The sequence below is a fragment of the Telopea speciosissima genome, chromosome 3 (genome assembly GCF_018873765.1).
Source record: "Telopea speciosissima isolate NSW1024214 ecotype Mountain lineage chromosome 3, Tspe_v1, whole genome shotgun sequence".
Lineage (NCBI taxonomy): Eukaryota > Viridiplantae > Streptophyta > Magnoliopsida > Proteales > Proteaceae > Telopea > Telopea speciosissima.
This window is the reverse complement of record NC_057918.1, coordinates 62,180,825-62,198,669: the sequence shown is the minus strand read 5'-3', so window position 1 is coordinate 62,198,669 and position 17,845 is coordinate 62,180,825. Positions and strand designations below refer to the sequence as shown.

The window sequence follows — 17,845 nt, the reverse complement described above, 5'->3', positions numbered from 1 at the left end:
AGAAACTCTAAACTGCAAGGCTCAAAATAGAAACTAAGTCTAATTAAAAATATAAATTTAAGTCTACTTTCTAAATCTTAAATTAGAAACTAAACAAACTTCTAAATCCCCACGCATAAAGCACCATGCATTCTGATCTTGGGCCCCTCAGAATCTTCTAATAATATTCTCACCAAGGCGAAATAAGGGGCTGTGACACTGTTCACATGAACAGTGTTTTAGCCTCTTTTTCTTCACATTTCAATCTACATCACAGTTTCTGGGTCTACCTCGGCTGGGGGAACGAAACCTAGAAGGAAGATTGGTGTTGTGGTGATGAATAGGAAGAGGTAGTTGGGTTGTGCAATGGAGGTTCGAGGAAGCAGGGGCGGAACCGATAATGGAATCTAGGTGATCTTCCTGAGCAGAGTCCTCTGTTGGTTTAGGAGTACACAAGGCAGTATCATGTCTCAATTTTTGCAGAGATGATAGTGTCGTGGGGACCATTCGTAAGCCACATGTTGCTTGAAAGAAAAGCCTTTACCTTCATTCACAGTGATGGACAAAGGAAGAAAATCATCAGCGGAAACCTTGACGTAATACGAGATGGTCTTTCCACATGGTTCTTGCATCTGAATAGAAAGGGGGGCATAGAACTGAGCCGACTCTACCGACACCTTCAGTACACCAGAAGTGTAGAGGAAGACCAGGGAGGGAGACCCACAGGGGAATTTTGTTCAGCTCCACCCAGTGCAGAAGAAGCTGCTTGTTCCGTTGCCGGAGGAAGATAGGCTTTGTCTGCTTGCCATGGAACCCCCTCAAGAGCACGGAGTTTTCGTGTTCATCGAAGAACTTGAAGATAAAGTACCCATTGTCCATCTAGTAAATCTCAACGTTACCATGGATTCTCCATTGTTTAATAAGGGATAGCTTAACAATGTGAGATGGAGGAGAGTTGCCGATGAAGTGTCCGACCAGGCATTATGCCAGAGGCTCGCCTCATCATCGAGCAGTTTAGGCGGGCAAAGAGCTATTTTGGAGTTTCCAACAACAGTAGGGGCAACAAAATGGAGAGACTGTCCTTCCTAGGAGGGTGGAGCCTAGCTGAAGAGCACATTCCACGCAGGACCATTCTAGGGAGGAGGAACCTAGAAAGGAGGAGGCAGTGATGGAAGGGGGGAGGTGAGTCATGGAGGCCAGCACTTAAAGGGAGAGGGGAGACATCATGCTGGATCATAAAGTTATTTCTAGCTAGGCCAAGATTGTCCCCTCTTTGATGCTTCTGTTTTGGATAGTTTGGTGCACAAAAGTTACTTCTGAAAACTAGTTTTCAGAATAAAGCCTAACTTCACATTATCGAGAATGACATTCAGGCCCACGCATGTTAGTGGTTGCCTCAAACAATAAGAAACTGAATAAAATAAAAAATACAAATAATTGCTAAGTAGTAACTACTAAATACTCAGAAAACTACTTAACCACTCCCACGATTCTGGTTTTTAGTGAACCAGTAACACCCAGAGCATGGGCTTGGTCTGGCCAGAACCAAAAGGTCCAGTTGAAGAAGTGAAGAACCATAGGCCTGGCTCCTCTTAAGCCTACCGCTGTAATTCTTGTGATAATGCTTATCTACATCATCATCTTCAGATTCAATGATCATTTCTTTGGTCTTTGATAAAATCTCCACCACAGACCATGAGATCATAGTTCAAAATCTCGTTTTCGGTAGGCCAGTGAAATTTCGCCAGAACAGTGTATTTTTCTGTGTAGAGCTGATTGGAGGGCAAGGATCCATGTAGTCGACCCCATTTAGTGAGATAAGGCTGAGTTGTTGTTGTTGTTGTAGTGTATTTTTTTTCCATGAGTTTCGCTTGGCCATTTCTGGGGGCAAATGGCCGAACTGGTCAAAATGACCGAAATTTTGACAAAACAGTGCATTTTTGTGACCAAAATGAGCAAAATTCCGGCTTTGGTTTTGCCTCCTGCTTCATCTCGGACATGTCGGAATTAGCGAAATTTGGCGAGTTTTTGAACTATGCGTGATATGCAATTGTCATTTTGCCCGTCATTTATGAGTAAAATAGCAATTTTTCTTTTGGGCAAAAAAAATCTAGTCTTGAAAACATAGGTATCCATGGCCAGGTTTGGCCCTGATACCAATTAATGCAATCTAAAAATCCGGATTATGGAAATCTCAGGTTCAAGCAAGCCCAATGATCAAATCTATGATCAGATCTGAGATGAAGGAAGCAATAGTGTTGTTAAGGGAATAAATCAGACTGGTGGAAGGAGAGGGAAAAGAGCTGAGATCGATTTGCTTAGAGGAAAAAGAGAGAGGAGAAGAAATCAGGTATGGCACTGCCCAACAGAACCAAAACTCTTAAGGAAAACTCATTTTCTTCATTCAAATCATCTCTAATTGATGAGGGTACATTACATATATAAAGACCTAAAATTCCTAAATTGACTCATAAAAGGACTCCTAATCACTCTAACACACTCAATAAAGGAAACAAACTCAAAACAAAACTCTAAGTCTCTATCTAACGATTAAGTATTGTAAATTAACTCAAAAACTTAACTACGCGTCCCGTGTACAAACTTTATCCCCACTTTATGGGCTTATAAATTAGGGCCATTACAATGAAACCCAAAAAAAATGATCTATAATATAACTACCCAAATCCCAAAGGTCAATTTCAGCCCATTGGACTGTTACCAACATCTTATGAGCCTCTAATGTAGAAGGGGGTTCAAGTAAGAACCACTCTACAGTAGGATCGTTATATAACCATATCAGTTGGCTACAGCATAGATAACAGCAACAGAAGCAGACAAAATAAGACTGAGATTAACCAGAAAATAACCAGCAGCAGCTTTAGTAACTCAGAAACTCAGATGGAGCTGGGGAACCAATCGTAGGTAGGTCTTATTGGGTTGAATGAACCTTCAAAATCTCAGTCACAAGTGATGGCAAGATGCTGAGATATCAACAGATCTCAGAATTAGAAGGTTAAGTTCAGATTTGGAAACTCACAGATATAATCAAACCTGACCATTGGATTGGACTCAATTTACCATCGAAGGAAAAGTTAATTGAGGGTACTTCAGCCTCCAAATATCATCAACAACTGACGGATGGATCAGGAGATCAGAGATCTTGAAGTTGCTGCAATAAAACTTCGATCTGCAGGTGTTCTAGAGCCTCCTCAAGTTGTATAGCAGCAGCAGCTAATAAGAACTTGACAGAGGCTTGATTCAGGTCTTCAAAGTATACTCTCACAGTCATTAGTTGCAGTCACAGAAAATAGCACAGCAGTGTTGATCGAGTAGGGAAGGGAGGAGAAAAAGATAGAAGAAGAAGGGGTAGGGGAATGGCTTTCTCAGCCTGGGTCTCTCACCCACAGCTATTCTAGCTCAGCTATTGAAACATGGAATTTCTCACATAACCGATGGCAAGCTTGACCACAAATTCTATTCTCCAAAATCTGATTCTATTACAAGAGGGGCTGCCTATTTCATGGAATAGGTCAGCTTACAAAATGATAAACTTAAGAAATAGTAACTTCTAAAAATAGAAACCTAATGAAAATAGAAACTAGGCTTCATAGTTCAGCCAACATGCAAGGAATAAATTAAAAACTAGTAACCATAGTAACTACTAAAAAGAAAGAAAAACAAAATTAGAAACTACTAGATACCTAGACTTAATAACTAAGAAACTATTACAAAATTAGAAACTAAGTTAATAGCAGCTTCTAATAGAATATTCCACCAACATCCAGCAGCTAATCTTCATACCAGCTGTCCATATCAGCCCCCAAATCACCTGAACAATAACTCAAGACTGTTCATGTGAACTGTAACTTCCTTTTTTTTTTAAATTTCTGTCTTGGTCTCTTATCTTCTTCATGCTTCTCTCTGGACTGGGGCTGCCTTAGGTGATGCTCCATCGAACCAACAAAAACTTGCCACATCATCAGACCAGGCTGCCTCTCACAGCAGTCGTATACAACCTTGCTGGGCTGGTTTTGGGGCTTGTTCTTGCAGGTACATATGGACTTGTGATCTACATCAGCCTCCAAAGCTTGGACATAGGCCTCCATACGGGATTAATGCCTAATGTAACTGCATCAATCCCTTACCCCCTACCCCCAAAAAAAAACCAAGCGAATCCTCCATTGGTTATTAGATTTCTCTCTTTCTTTCCAGGTTTCACTATTGATGCAGGTGCACATTCATGGTCAGACCATCTTGAGTCAGTCTGGAAACCGGGGCAAGGTGTACCAGGTCCAAACCTGGTTTTATGGTTCAATAGGGCTGTCCCAGGTATTTTCAATTAAATGGGGCATTTTGTAATTTGAAGTTTATTTAATTATTTCTTTATTGGTGTCAGCTACGTAGGAATGAGAGTCCATACTAGCTTGAAACTCTATTTTTAGTCTTAAAGTTTGATTACATTATAGTTTTAGATTGAGAATAGGAGTCTTCTATATTTTTTCTTTATATGCAAGCAATGTAACTAATGAAATCAATTTTAGAATGGAATAAAATTTTGAGTGCTTGGTTCCTCATGGTGGTGAAGTTGTGTGCTACCCTCTCACCCTTCCTTCTCTAGTGAGGTTCTAACTTTCTTCCACTTTCCTACGTTGTGTTCTTCATTCCCATATATTTCTTCTTGTTGTCCTCTCATGTTCTTCCTGTTATTTCCCTTTACTAGAGAGACTCTGTTCTGGTGTGTGTTATAGGAACAGCAAGAGTGGAATCGATATCTCTTGATTCCTGTTTGTTCAAACTGAGATTTGGGGCATCGGTTGTTCTCCCCTGGGCAATCCCATCCCTGGATTATTGCCTCCAAAATCCTCTGCTGTTGTGAGATACATTCTCCGATCTACATATGAACCTGCAACTACCACAAGGTTTGGTTGCAGAAATTTCCCTGAAGTTATTACCTGCTGTTCTGGCCTGATGCCAGTGGGAATCAAGAGGATAATGGATTACAAACCCTATCCCACAATTTCTACCAGATTGGGTTTGTAATGAGGGAGTTACACGGCTTGAAACGAAACTGACTTGCCGCTGGTTGTTCCTGTTGAGGGGTTGTCGTTGTTGCTCTTGAACCCTTGATAAATTCTTAGTTTCCATATTACCTCTCCCCTTCTTTATTTCTAGTCTATCCTTTATTTTATTTTACCTCCAAGTCTATCCCCAATTAATATATATAATCCCCACTTGTATCCTTTCCTATTGAGTTACCCAATAGCCCTTTCAAATTCTGGTGTATTACAAGTTTGCCATTCCCCTTTTGAAAACTTGTGACAAATTACAGATTTGTCACTCCTTCCTTGTAACTTGGGTATTTGGCATCTGAGTGGTCCCATAGCAAACCCAACAGGATATTTTGACCCCGGGATCGTATCAACTATCTTCTCTTTATTTCTTCTAAGTTCCAACACGGATCTAATCTGGAATCCAACTTACAGATCCGTTTCTCTGCTCTTGTTCTCCAATCAGATCTGTTTCTTCCTTCTTTTCCCTAGTTCTGTGAGACAGGTCCCCTTTCTTTTTTGTGTGTTTTAATATTAACAGCAGGAGCAGTCCCTTTCCTTCATCAACAAATTAGGTATTTACTTCATTTTAATACTTACTCTCAGATTTAAACTCCATTCTTCTGATCTTTTTATCCTTTTTGAATCAATCTATTTATTCTATCTTCAATTCAAATTAGGACATCCAATTAGATTTCTTATCTTTCTTGAATTCTGTAACAATATAATTAGTTCTCTGTGCAGAGTAAAACCTTTTCAGCTACTGTTAGTGTCAAGAGAACTCAGTTCATTTTATTTAGGTTTCTCATTATCTCTCACCAATCTCATTTCTGTCCTATTTTCCTGACATCCTTTTTGAAATTGGGACCACACGGCAGGCCAAGTTTGGGATCTTAATACCCTGCATACATATGGCCTGTTTTTCTGTGGGGGTTGCTGTCATCTATATACTTCCTCTTTCTCAATACTCTTTATTCATCAAGTGAAAAAATAAATAAAGAAGCTTCCTACCAAAGTAGACTATCGCCATTCAGTAACTTGATTCTCCTGTAACCAGATGACTAGAGCAACTTTTAAAGAAATTCAAAATTACAACTTGCCCCTCAACTGCTAAGTCTTATAAGTAATCCCAGCTAGAGGTTTATAACTAAAAACACTCTTCTGCTTAAAACCTCCTCAGTTTGCCCCTCCGCTTTGAATAGAGACCCATGGGTCCATTATGCTCTCACAGACAAGGCTGCAGGGCCTCCTCTGTAGAGGGACATAAAGATCAGGTCTCCTCTTGATTACTGATCTAATGGGGCATTTGGACCTCCACGATGGTACCTCATCACTAAGAAGTTCTGCAACCAAAAGGAATTTCAATAGGCCCCTAACAGGACCACCAGTTGAAGCTTACAGATTTCCAGTCTGTGGCTAAAGCGCATGAGTGTTATTAGGTCTAGATTAGTTCTTGCAGAATCTTGGATGTTTTTGGTTTGGCTGAGTCATGGATCGGTTCTTGCAGACTTTACATTTCACCTTCTCATTGATTTCTTTTCAAGCTTGAATATTCTTTATAATGATTTTAAAAAATAAAATAAAAAACATGTTTTATCACATGCAACGTTACCAGATGGACATCAATCATTGGGACCTCTGCGCTCTTCCGATTAATTATAAAAAGCCATGGAATAAGGAACTTCTCCCTCCCGACTTGAAATGATCTGCATAGACATCCCTTTTGATAAATTTTTGGGCTCTGCGTTAAAAACAAGTTATGCATATGACCATGGACTTGTAATATACAATCAGAAAGTTCAGGAGGAAAAAGTGTGGAACAATAGGAATAGATTCAATTAACAGGAAAATCAACATTAAATTGAGAAAGCACAAGGAAAATACAGTCTCCACTGAATTTTGGTTAAGTATTTTATTTAACTGAACCCAAAAATTATTAAATACATATAAAAATATTCCTATGAGTGCCTTAGGAAAACCAGTTCCTAATAACATTTCCCAATCCCAAACATGTGAATCTACATGACAAAGGTCATTCAAGATGGGGTCCAGCAAAACGGGCGTATGATTAGAAAATGTTGCCAATGCTTGCGGATAGAATGGACATATATTTCCAAAACAATTCTCCTTACCATCAGCTGCCACCTCAACGCAGATGAAAACAGCATGAAACAACATTGTTAAAGGACTTTGCCCAACAATAGATCGAGAACTCGTGAGATCTCACGAGATTTCAGTTTCCCAAGGGGTGGAGACGACACTTAATACAAGTTCTAAAAGTGCAATATCTCGGTCGAGATCTCGGGTTGACCCAGATCTCGACCCATCTTATCCTTTAAAAGTATCGTAACTCGACAGAACTAGAGATATCTCGATCGAGTTCTGTCCAGAACCTCTTTTCTTCCCCTGTGAAGGCTGTGAGCTCATTTTACCTCCGGATTTCAACATACAACCTGCTTGAGAGTTGATTCAGCTACACAATTGAAGGATTCAGCTACAAAATTGAAGGATTCATCTCAAATTTGAAGCATTTTTCAAAGGGGACTTGGCATATGCTGATGACAACTCTTATATGATTGTTGTGGAAAACTATGTGCAACAGTACAGCAACACTATGACATGGGAAGACTATGTGCCACTAGTGGGGACTGAATGCGTGATTCAATCAAATTTTATGTGATGATAGTTGTAACATTGTTAAACAGTTTGATGCATCACTTTAACATTTCTAATGCTTAATTAAGTTGTTTTACACATGGTATAAAATCTCGCAAAATATCGGCAATATATCGCCATATTTCGTGAATCTCGACATGTCCGAGATACGAAACACTTCCGAAACATAAAAATACAATATCTCGCCGATATATCGTGATATATGGACGATATATCGTGGATCTCACGATATATCGCGAGATATTGTAAAAGTGACAAATAGTGTCACACTAAGGGCCTTATAATTCCATATTTCGCAGCTCTTGGTCGATATTTCGACGAGAACTGCTGAAAATCAAATTTTCTCTCTTCTTCCTCATTTTTTGCTTTTCTTCCTCCCTTACAAGCCTCATCCAAGCATTGTTGAAGCTCCTTGTCACTGGAAAGACGCTCGGAGGGTCATCTAAGCTCATCATCCAAGCCTATTTTCATTATTTAAGGTAAATTCTATTTCTCTAAAACTATTTTTTTTTTAAAAACTTTGTACAAATGTTGTTGGATGTTGATGATATTAATATATGTTAGACACGGAGGCCGATCTCGACCTCACGGTGTAAATTTTTTCCCATATGTATTTTTTTATTTTTTTCTGGTTTTAAAAATTCATTTTCCTACAACTAAAATAGGAAATAATTAGGGGTAATATGACTTAGATGGTAATGAATTAAATATATGTTAGACACCAATGGCCGATCTACGGCTTCACGTGTCGGTATTTATTTTTCTGCTTTAAATAATTCTTTTAATTTTCGAAAATTAAGAAAAATATATAAAAAATTAAAAAAACAGAAATAAATAAGGAAAAATATGAGTTTTAAGTTTAAAAAATAATGAAAAATATGAAAGTTATTTCTATATGTTTTGAGATGCATTACATGTATATTATGTTTACTAATTTTTGGTTTTGTTGTGTTAGGTCAATACTTATATTAACATTATATATAAAAATTGGTTTTAATTATGTGAAAAACATAAGGGTTAGGGAAAATATTAAATAACTATACAAGTGTATTAGTAATCTAAAAGTGTCAATTGAAGTGCATCTACATTAAGTTTTTTAATTATTTGTGTTACTTACATTGCATGAAACAAGTATCATTATGGCGGATCGTGATAGACAATGTGCGAAAGGCAAGCAAAAGGTGGGGAAAGTAGTCAACAAAGGGGCGGAGGGAACAAAGAGAACAGAGGGAACAAGAGAGACCAGCCAGCCAAAGATAGGGGTGACATTGCATGGTTACATGGTACTCCCATTGATAGGGATAAGAGAAAATCTATATGTAACTATTGTCACATGCAATTTATGGGAGGTGGGTCCAATAGACTTAAACAACATCTCGACCGGAGGATCTAAAGATGTTGTAGGTTGTCATATGGTCCCTACGAAGTAGCCAGGGAGATTGGTGATAGTTTGAGGGAAAGAAAGAAGAGGAAGGCGATAAGCAAAGGATAAGAGAACAACTTGAGGATACAGTGAGGAGTTCGATGGGAGGAGGAAGACGATACAATGATGATGATGATGATGATGATGATGATGATGATGATGATGATGATGATGATGATGACATTGCGTAACATGATGACATACAAACAGCAGAGAGGAGGCTAGGGATTTTAAGCGATGTTTCAAGGAGTAGAGTAAGTTTTCAAGATGATCGCAGAGACAAAGAGTAGGGGTAGTGGAGGAGTCGGCAGCTGGAGGTCCTAGAACTTTGAATCCTTTTAAAAGATCACAAAGTGTGAGGGCAACCCCAACACCTCTACTAGTACCAGTACCACCATCAACATCTCGATCCTAAATTGCATAAGAAAAAGGAAGCGATCAACCTGATCAAAGGAGCATGGAAGGGGATGAAGGGATTGGTTAAAGAATCAATAGTTAAGTGGATGCTATACCATACCATCCCAAAGAACATCGCACTGAGGCCCCATTATGATACCATGATAGATACCATTGCGGTGGCCCAGATTGAAGGGCCCTACCCCATATGAGGTAATGAATGTTTATCTACCTCAACAAAAGAGTGAGATTGATAAGTACATTAGTGAGATGAGGAATATGTGGGAGACATATGGGGTGACTATAATGGCGGATGAATGGACGGGCCTCAAGAAAGTCCATCATCAATTTCATGGTTTATTGTGATGGGAGGACAGTGTTCCTCAATCTGTGGATGCATCCAAAGAGATAAAGGATGCAAAATATATTTACTGATTGTTAAAGGAAGTAATGGAAAAAGATGTGGGTATTGAGAATGTTGTCAGTTGTAATTGACAATGGAAGTAACTTCAAGGCGGTGAGAAGATGATGAACAATAGTAAGTACCGGCTCTTTCGGACTCCTTGTGCATCCCATTGCATTGACTTAATGCTAAAAGATATGGGAAAGTTAAAGTTGGTGAAGACGTGGTTGAAAGTGCAAGACAAGTAACCAACTTTGTATACAACCACTCCTATGCACTCAATCTATTGAGGGAAAAATGTGGGGTGACTTGGTTAGGCTCGCATCACAAGATTTGCCACCAACTACATTGCTCTCAAAAGCATTGAGACAAAGAAGGCCGGCGAGAAGCATGTTTGCTTCGAGAGTGGTTTGAATGGAAGGGTTCCAAGACTGCAAATGGGAGGGAAGCACAAACAACGATGTCATCGAGGACTTCTTGGACCAAACTAAGCAAAGTGGTGAAAGTTTTAGAGCCGTAGTTAAAGTTCTACATGTTGCCGACTCGCTCAAGGGCCCAACCATGCCAATCCTATATGTTGCAATAGACTTGATGAAAGATAGTGCTATAGTGTGGCTCCTCGCAGAGCAAACACTTCTTAGATATCATAAATGCTCATTGGGAGAATCAACTTATGCATCCACTGCATAAGGTCTGAGTAAATTTGTTTTATGTTTACTAATTCATAGTATTATTATTTACTAATTACCTATGCATTTGACAATACCTCTATTCTATATGTCATATTTCAAGATACTACTTCAACCCTAAGTATCAATATAACAATAGGCTTGGGTTGAAAACTCAACTTATTGATCTTTGTGAAACAAGTAGTGAAGAAGTTGGAGCCGGATGGTGCGCTACAAGCAATTTGCAACAACGAAGTGAGTTCATTTGGAAACTCAACTTATTGATGCTTTCAAATAAGTAGTGAAGAAGTACTTACTAATTTTCCACATGGGTGTAGATCAAGGTATTTAGGGATGCATTGGGAAGTTTTGGAACCGAGGCTGCGATACAAGGCAGCACGTGGTGATGTTGGTAATTCTTTTAAGTTTTAAATTACATATGTATTGAAATTTGAAAGTTGAAAGTTGAAACAACATTTGGCACATGTCTTTTTTGTTGTAAACTTGTAATGCGACTAAATGGTGGGTGTTGTATGGGAATCGGCTGAAAACTTAAGAAGAATAGCAATTAAAGTCCTTCCAAACATGTTCTCGCATCCTGGTTGTGAGAGGAACCGGAGTACCTTTGCGCTCATCCACTCCAAGAGGCGCAATAGATTAGGGTCTCAACGTTTATCCGTACGGTGTATGTGCACTACAACTTGAGGCTGAAATCGCAACACATACGCACGGGACATGAGGACAGAGGGGCACCATTGATCTAGGCGACATCTTTCAAGTGACTGGGGGCGAGGGGGGGGGGGGGGGGGGGGGGGGGGGGGGGGGGGGGGGGGGGGGGGGGGGGGGGGGGGGGGGGGGGGGGGGGGGGGGGGGGGGGGGGGGGGGGGGGGGGGGGGGGGGGGAAGCCTGCTTGTACCATTCATTGCCCCTTTGGCCGATGTTCTTGATGATGAAGTACCGAATTACAGAAGTCACATCGAATGATGATGATGGTGATGATGGTGATGATGTGGTGATGTTTGGTGGTGGTGATGGTGATCTGGTGAGGTGGTAATCTTTGTGGTGGTGATGTTGGTGGTGGTGATGTTTGGTGAAGAATTTGGCGGCATGGGGCGAAGCGTTATGTGGTAAATGGGAGGAGGCCCACGGATGACACTTTGTAGAGCCACTCCAGTTCTTGGAAAGACACAGTTTGATCATGCCACCAGATACGGACCACGGAGCACGTGTCCCCTTGCTACCCCACCCTCGAGAGGCCCCACCCATACATACAACAGGAAGTAGGGTCGACAAACGCCTGATTAACTGCTTGATCACATGGACATTGATAACCTATCTAGCTCTGTTGGTGGTTTGAGTATGGGTGATTGGGAGGGAGGACCGATTGGACATTGGCGTGCCCCATCTTTTGACGCACATGCCACTCCATTGGCATCGGATTATGGTGCATCACAACCTTACGGTGGATACGGATATGGATCATCATCATATGGGCAATTTAGTGGGGTAGGGTACTATGACTACTACGATCCAGTCCCATCCCGGGGACATCTTTGGATCATCTTTGTAGATAACATCTTTGCATACCCTAGCGGACCTAGCTACCAACCTCACCGTGCCCATACATGCGGCCAATGCCATCCGCCTCTTGCGCCAGGCCAACATCATATCACGCAATGGATCATCTTCTTCACGGATCGATTGGTAACCCTAGTTTATATCCTAGGATAGGTTACCTGACAAGATGTTGATGATTCCATTTACGTGACACTTCAGTGGATGACTACACTCATTTCTTCTCCGATTCTATACCGTGGTCCACATATGTCCTTCAAACAGAGCAATGGACGTCGACTCCAGCGAGGCATGAGTGGATTGATCCAGGGAGGCACAAGAACTACTATTAGCGCTTTAGCACTTGTAATTTGTAACTTAAGTTGTGATTTCATTAATCTATGTGTATTTAACTATTTATACATTAGGGTCGGAGCACGTATGTCAATCAAGTGCAAGCCCAAAACACCAATTTGAATTCACATTTTTACAATTTTATGGTTTAAATGTGTTTATTAAGCTTAAATAAGGCTGTCCATGAAGTTTCGTGCCTAGATATGGCCAAATACCCCCGAGATGGACCCCGAAATATTGCGTAAAAAATGCAATATTTCGGACATATTCATGATATCTCGGATATTTCGGATATCTCGGTAGGCCCGAAATACCGATATATCGCGAGATATAGTACTATGGTTTTACATTAATTGAATGTTTTGATTGCTTTCTATTACTAAATTATGTGTAGAGTAGGGTATTTTAGTACTTCGTCGCCTACCAACATAGGGACCAAAGTGAAACACCCATTTAGACTTTGTTTTTGCAAAATCTGATAGTGCCATTGTGTTTAAATGGCCTAAAATAGGCTGAGTACCAAGTTTCAGACCCAAACTAGGTCTAAAACCCACCGAAACAAGGTTTCGAGTTGAAAAAAAAAAAATGCACCAACTGGACCGAGATCTTGAGATATCTCGAGACAACTCGGTTTTTCCTAGGGTCGAGTTGGGGTCGAGTTCCGAGTTTTAGTACCATGTGCCCATCAACCAAAAGGTTTCAAGTGCTATTGTGCTAGAAGTTTAACATGAAAAAATAAAATCTTAGGTAGTTCCATTATTAAGGAAATGGGTCACTACATGGATAGATAAGCCTACCCATTTCCCACATATAACATATAAGTAGAGAAAATTTCTTATTTCTCACATGTTAAGAATCTAAAGGGAATAATAGTAGGTGAAAAGCATTGATATGATCGAGACAGGGTCCAGCAAGACAGAGGTCACCTAATCAGCACTTAAAGGCTTCAGTGAGAGTAGTAGGGTCGTTCCATCCAGATCTTGGCAACCAGGTGCTATTAGGAGATTCCTATTGGTTCTGGGCAGCCAAACCAACTCCATGCAACATTATACCTGAAGGTTTGAGAAACAGGATAGCCTATAGCCACTAAGGAGATGATTGGAGGAAGAAAGCAGGCAACAGGGTTTAGTCATAGGTGAAATTCATGGAGAAATCTGTCAGATGAACAGAGAGCCAGGGAGTGAGTTAAAGGTCATGGATGAGGCAAATAAAGCTCAATGACCTGGTAGGGTGCAGGCCTCTTTAATTTATATTGGTGAAAAGCAGATGGTGAAAATAGATGAAATAGGAATAACTACTTTAAGGCAAGGCAATGGGACAATTGGAGGTAAAGAACCATTGGAGAAAGATCTTGCAGTGAGTACATAGAAAAACTAAAATTACATGAACACCAAAATCTCAAGGTAGCAAGGGGATTTGCAACTCTTCTACAGAACATCGGCATTTGTGGGAGCATCCTTTAGACAGCACATATGAAGATTAAGATGCCATGAGATGAAGCTAGACATCTGGAATACATTGCTTGGCAGACTGGTTCAAGGTTATTAAAAGATTGTGGCTAAATGCATACGATTTGGCCCCTAAATTCCAGGCATGTACAGGTTTTTCAGGCAATTGTCAACAATGTGGAGAATTCATCAAAGTAGAGTAGAAATCAAGGAAGGAGCTATCAAAAAGGGTTTATTGATTAGATTTCAATTTATAAAGCTTCTTCCAAATTGTTATAATACTAAAGGTTTCCATAGGCCTAAAAGGGGAAGACTGAAAATACACAGTGGTTAGCAAAGGCAGGTTGAGGAATCGGGGATGCATCTAATACAAGTAGAAAGATGTTTGAATAAGTTTTAGGTTTTAATTCTCAGTACTACTTAGAAGCATGCATTACACTGTTGAATGGTTCATGCTGGGGATTCATGGACCAAACAACAACTCCTATTAATAGCAGTTTGGTATGAACCGTCAACCGAGGCAACCATAGAACAAGAACGGAGGTCTCAGCAAGATGGCAAGGTAGGATAACAAATAAATGAAAGAGGACTATATTTTTTAAGATCTGTTTCAGATTTAAAGTCATCAATGGTTTTCTTAGTAGGAATGCACCTATTGCCAACTATCACCTCATCTAGTTATATCACTTGGTCAATGGCTTCTTTTGAAATATATATGAACCATGTTGTTATTTCATTGTTTATGATGTTGACAGATTCCCCAAGATTGTACATGGTTTGCTACTTGATTGTTATGGATATTCCAGAACCTTGTATATATTCATAACCTTCTAAAGCGCCATACCTGTTTTCCATGAACATGCAATTATGGGGCTGCTTACAGATCCTAATTAGGTAATTGTTGAATACTACATTCTCAACTTCTTCTTAATAGGTTCCTCTCTACAGAGACCACACTGATTTAAAAGGACTTGTTGCTTTCGTTTCCACAGTCAATCACATATTTGGATCAAGGATTACAATCCAGCCTTCTGCACAATTAAATTATCAACTGAGACATAATTTTAAATGAAGATTCCGATTGCCTGCAGTTTCTCGTAATGGCCAACCAAACAGCCATAACACCCAGAAAATCACAGGGTAAAGAAGCTCCGGAACAAAACAGTTATTGACGTATCACTCATACTCACATTTATTACTCCAATAACCATATGAGCACAGGTTTCTTAGAGAGTAACAACATGAAACCTCGTACATAAGTTCTAATCTAGGCACAACGAATAGAAGGCTGATAGGCAAATTTTCTACAACAGGATAGACAAGTACTTCGTTATGTTCACAAATTCCTCTTGGCCTCTCGGCCCTCTCCTTTATAGATTACTCAACATGCACCCTTTATAATAAATAAGGATCAACTACAGCTCCCTAGAATTGATAACCCAGGAGACCACTGACATTAGAAGTTCAACTTCTTATTTCTTAAGCATGAAGACAACATCAAAAGGTAGACACTTTCAAAAGAAATTAATCAGGACTCAAACATATCTGCAGGAATAAACAAGGGAAAATATGAATGACAAGAGGGGAAAAAATAGGTTTATTTGTGAAAGTTGCGATCCCATCAATCCTGTTATTGCAACTCTGGTACAAATGGTCAAATGGAAAAGATTATGGTCTGTAGAGCACAGAGGTTGCCATTTTCCCAGGGAAGCATCAATCTTCTTATCCATCTTCCCACAAGAAAACCCAAACCTTTCTCCAATACAGAAAACATTCTCCCTACAATTTTTTTGGGAATTTGTTCAACGTTTTTACTACAATTCTTGCTATCATAAAAGACTGTATTGGGAGATTTCTTAATATTGAACAAGTGCGGATAGGTATTCTTTCCTTAGATAACACAAACATCTTCCATGTTGCCAGCCTCTTACAGCATCCGGAATAAACAGACGTTGCAACACCTCTGATCTAAGATTACCACCAAGTAGGAGAACATGATAGTAAAGTGACAGACATGCCTTAACCATATTCAACCTTGTGACTGTTATCCAGTGAATATTCTCTAGACACCAGGAAACCCACTTCCTACCAAATAACATAATTTAAAATCCTAGTGAGGGTACTAATTCAACAAAATAGATAATCCAATTATGTTAATTGAATTCATTCTAAGAACCTGGAAGTCTACTCTCTCCTATAACCTATAGGATCCAGAATTTTGTGGTTTATGGTCTCAATTATTGGTGTGTTCCTCTTCCATCTTCCCCCTCTCAAATCCTGCAGGACTCAGACGAATTTGATTTTCAGAATCAAATGCCTTTGTTCTGTTGGTTAACTGGAAACCCAGTAATGTTTAACAGGCCACACACCTTTGATGGAGCCGTTGCATGTATGAAATAACCAACCGAGGTTCCAGTCAATTCAACCAAATTATCATTTGAAGCCTACTTCAAAACAGCATGTCAGTGACCTAAGACCAAACTAAAACTCCCCACACACCCTCCCCAGGGACCTGAGAGAAGAAAAGACAAACTGTGCCCATATCCAAATCTGCACTTCTATAAAGTACATAACTCTTATAGTTTATGATACATTGAAAATCTGAATAAGTTGATGAGAGCATCCTGCTTAAAGGAGTTATAGTTATTTATCTCTTCTTTAAATGTAATTATAAATTATCACTTTCTTATTGATGATAATTTCATGAGCTTCAGTTCGTATGCAATTTCAAAACTAGAGAATCTGTGAAATCAGAAAGAACTGATCTTATTATTCCCCGTTGCACAAAAGCATATTCAATACTTTGTAGAGCCCGATCATGGTCCTTCTTCACTAATAAAGTTATGCAGTTATCATTCAACCAAGAGAAAAAGCAATCTTGTAGTATGCGCTTATCTAGAAAAGCCAATGTTTAGCACCTTAATTCCAAAAGTTATTAAGTAGCAACTAGCAAGTGGAGAATTATACGGACTAGAAGCTCTTCTTACAGTTTATAGGGATCAGCACCAGTGTAACCTGTAGGCTTCGCTATGGGCATCAATACCTGTAATTACCAGAAGGACCGGAAAATTATTTAACGGAAAATGGGGAAAAAAAAAAGATAAAATAATTATCCTATTAGGTTTGAATAATAAGTTAAAGGATTATACCTCGCGATTCACAGAGAAGATTGGGCAATGGCGACCGATCACATCATGCCAAGGACTCCTGGACTGAAATTGGTAAAAGAAAGAAAACAATTCGTAAGATAAATGTGCGAGAAATCCTAACACGACAACTATGACGACAGAGAAATGATGAAAAATGAATTACACTTTCTTCGTTCATACCGAATGGTATTGACCCATCTTGCTCATGGGAACGATATCTCCAGGCCTATAAGAATGAGCAATCGATGCGAACTGAAACAAAAACAAAAACAAAAATAATAATATATCTGTTCTTGTGGTGGAGTAAACCTTGCAACTCCTCATCATTGCTAATGCTTCTCCGACGAACTACTCTCTGGCAGAAGAAAAGCTTCTGAGCTACGGAGGTAAAGTGAAATACGAGGATTTAGGGTTCCGATGAGAACGCGCCAATCATTACGCGCGCGTCAAAACGTCGGAGTTTTCTAGCGGGTTTCTTCCGTTCCGAAGTTATATCACGTTTAGACGGTATGAAAAATAACGTGGCAAATCTAGACTGTTCATAAGTGTTCCCAAACCTCTTAAGATTTGCCTACCATTTGTGATGTAGACTTGTCATAGCGGAGAGCGGACGTACATACCACGCACGGTGAAGTAGAATAGGGAATGGCGATGCGGATAAGGATCATCTCCACTCTCCAGGGAGGCGTGCACCCAGTGTGCTGCCAGGGGGCATCCAGTGGCTGAGTTGTGCCGCACACATTTCGA

The 17,845-nt window shown here is 39.8% G+C and overlaps 1 protein-coding gene across 2 annotated transcripts in view; it reads right to left on the bottom strand.

The window, feature by feature from the left end:
- Window positions 1-17,570, bottom strand: part of LOC122656765 — a 36,207-nt gene extending 18,637 nt beyond the window's left edge. Inside the window, exons 1-4 of one of the 2 annotated variants that reach the window (XM_043851410.1) lie at window positions 17,279-17,570; window positions 17,099-17,161; window positions 16,937-16,992; window positions 6,640-6,733 (exon numbers count right to left, since the gene is read on the bottom strand). In XM_043851410.1, the coding sequence (XP_043707345.1) occupies window positions 6,640-6,733; window positions 16,937-16,992; window positions 17,099-17,161; window positions 17,279-17,425 (360 nt within the window). In that variant the 5' untranslated portion in view covers window positions 17,426-17,570. The remainder of the gene's footprint in view (window positions 1-6,639; window positions 6,734-16,936; window positions 16,993-17,098; window positions 17,162-17,278) is intronic. The other variant, XM_043851409.1, reaches the window with a different exon arrangement.
- Between the last annotated feature and the right edge of the window lie 275 nt (window positions 17,571-17,845).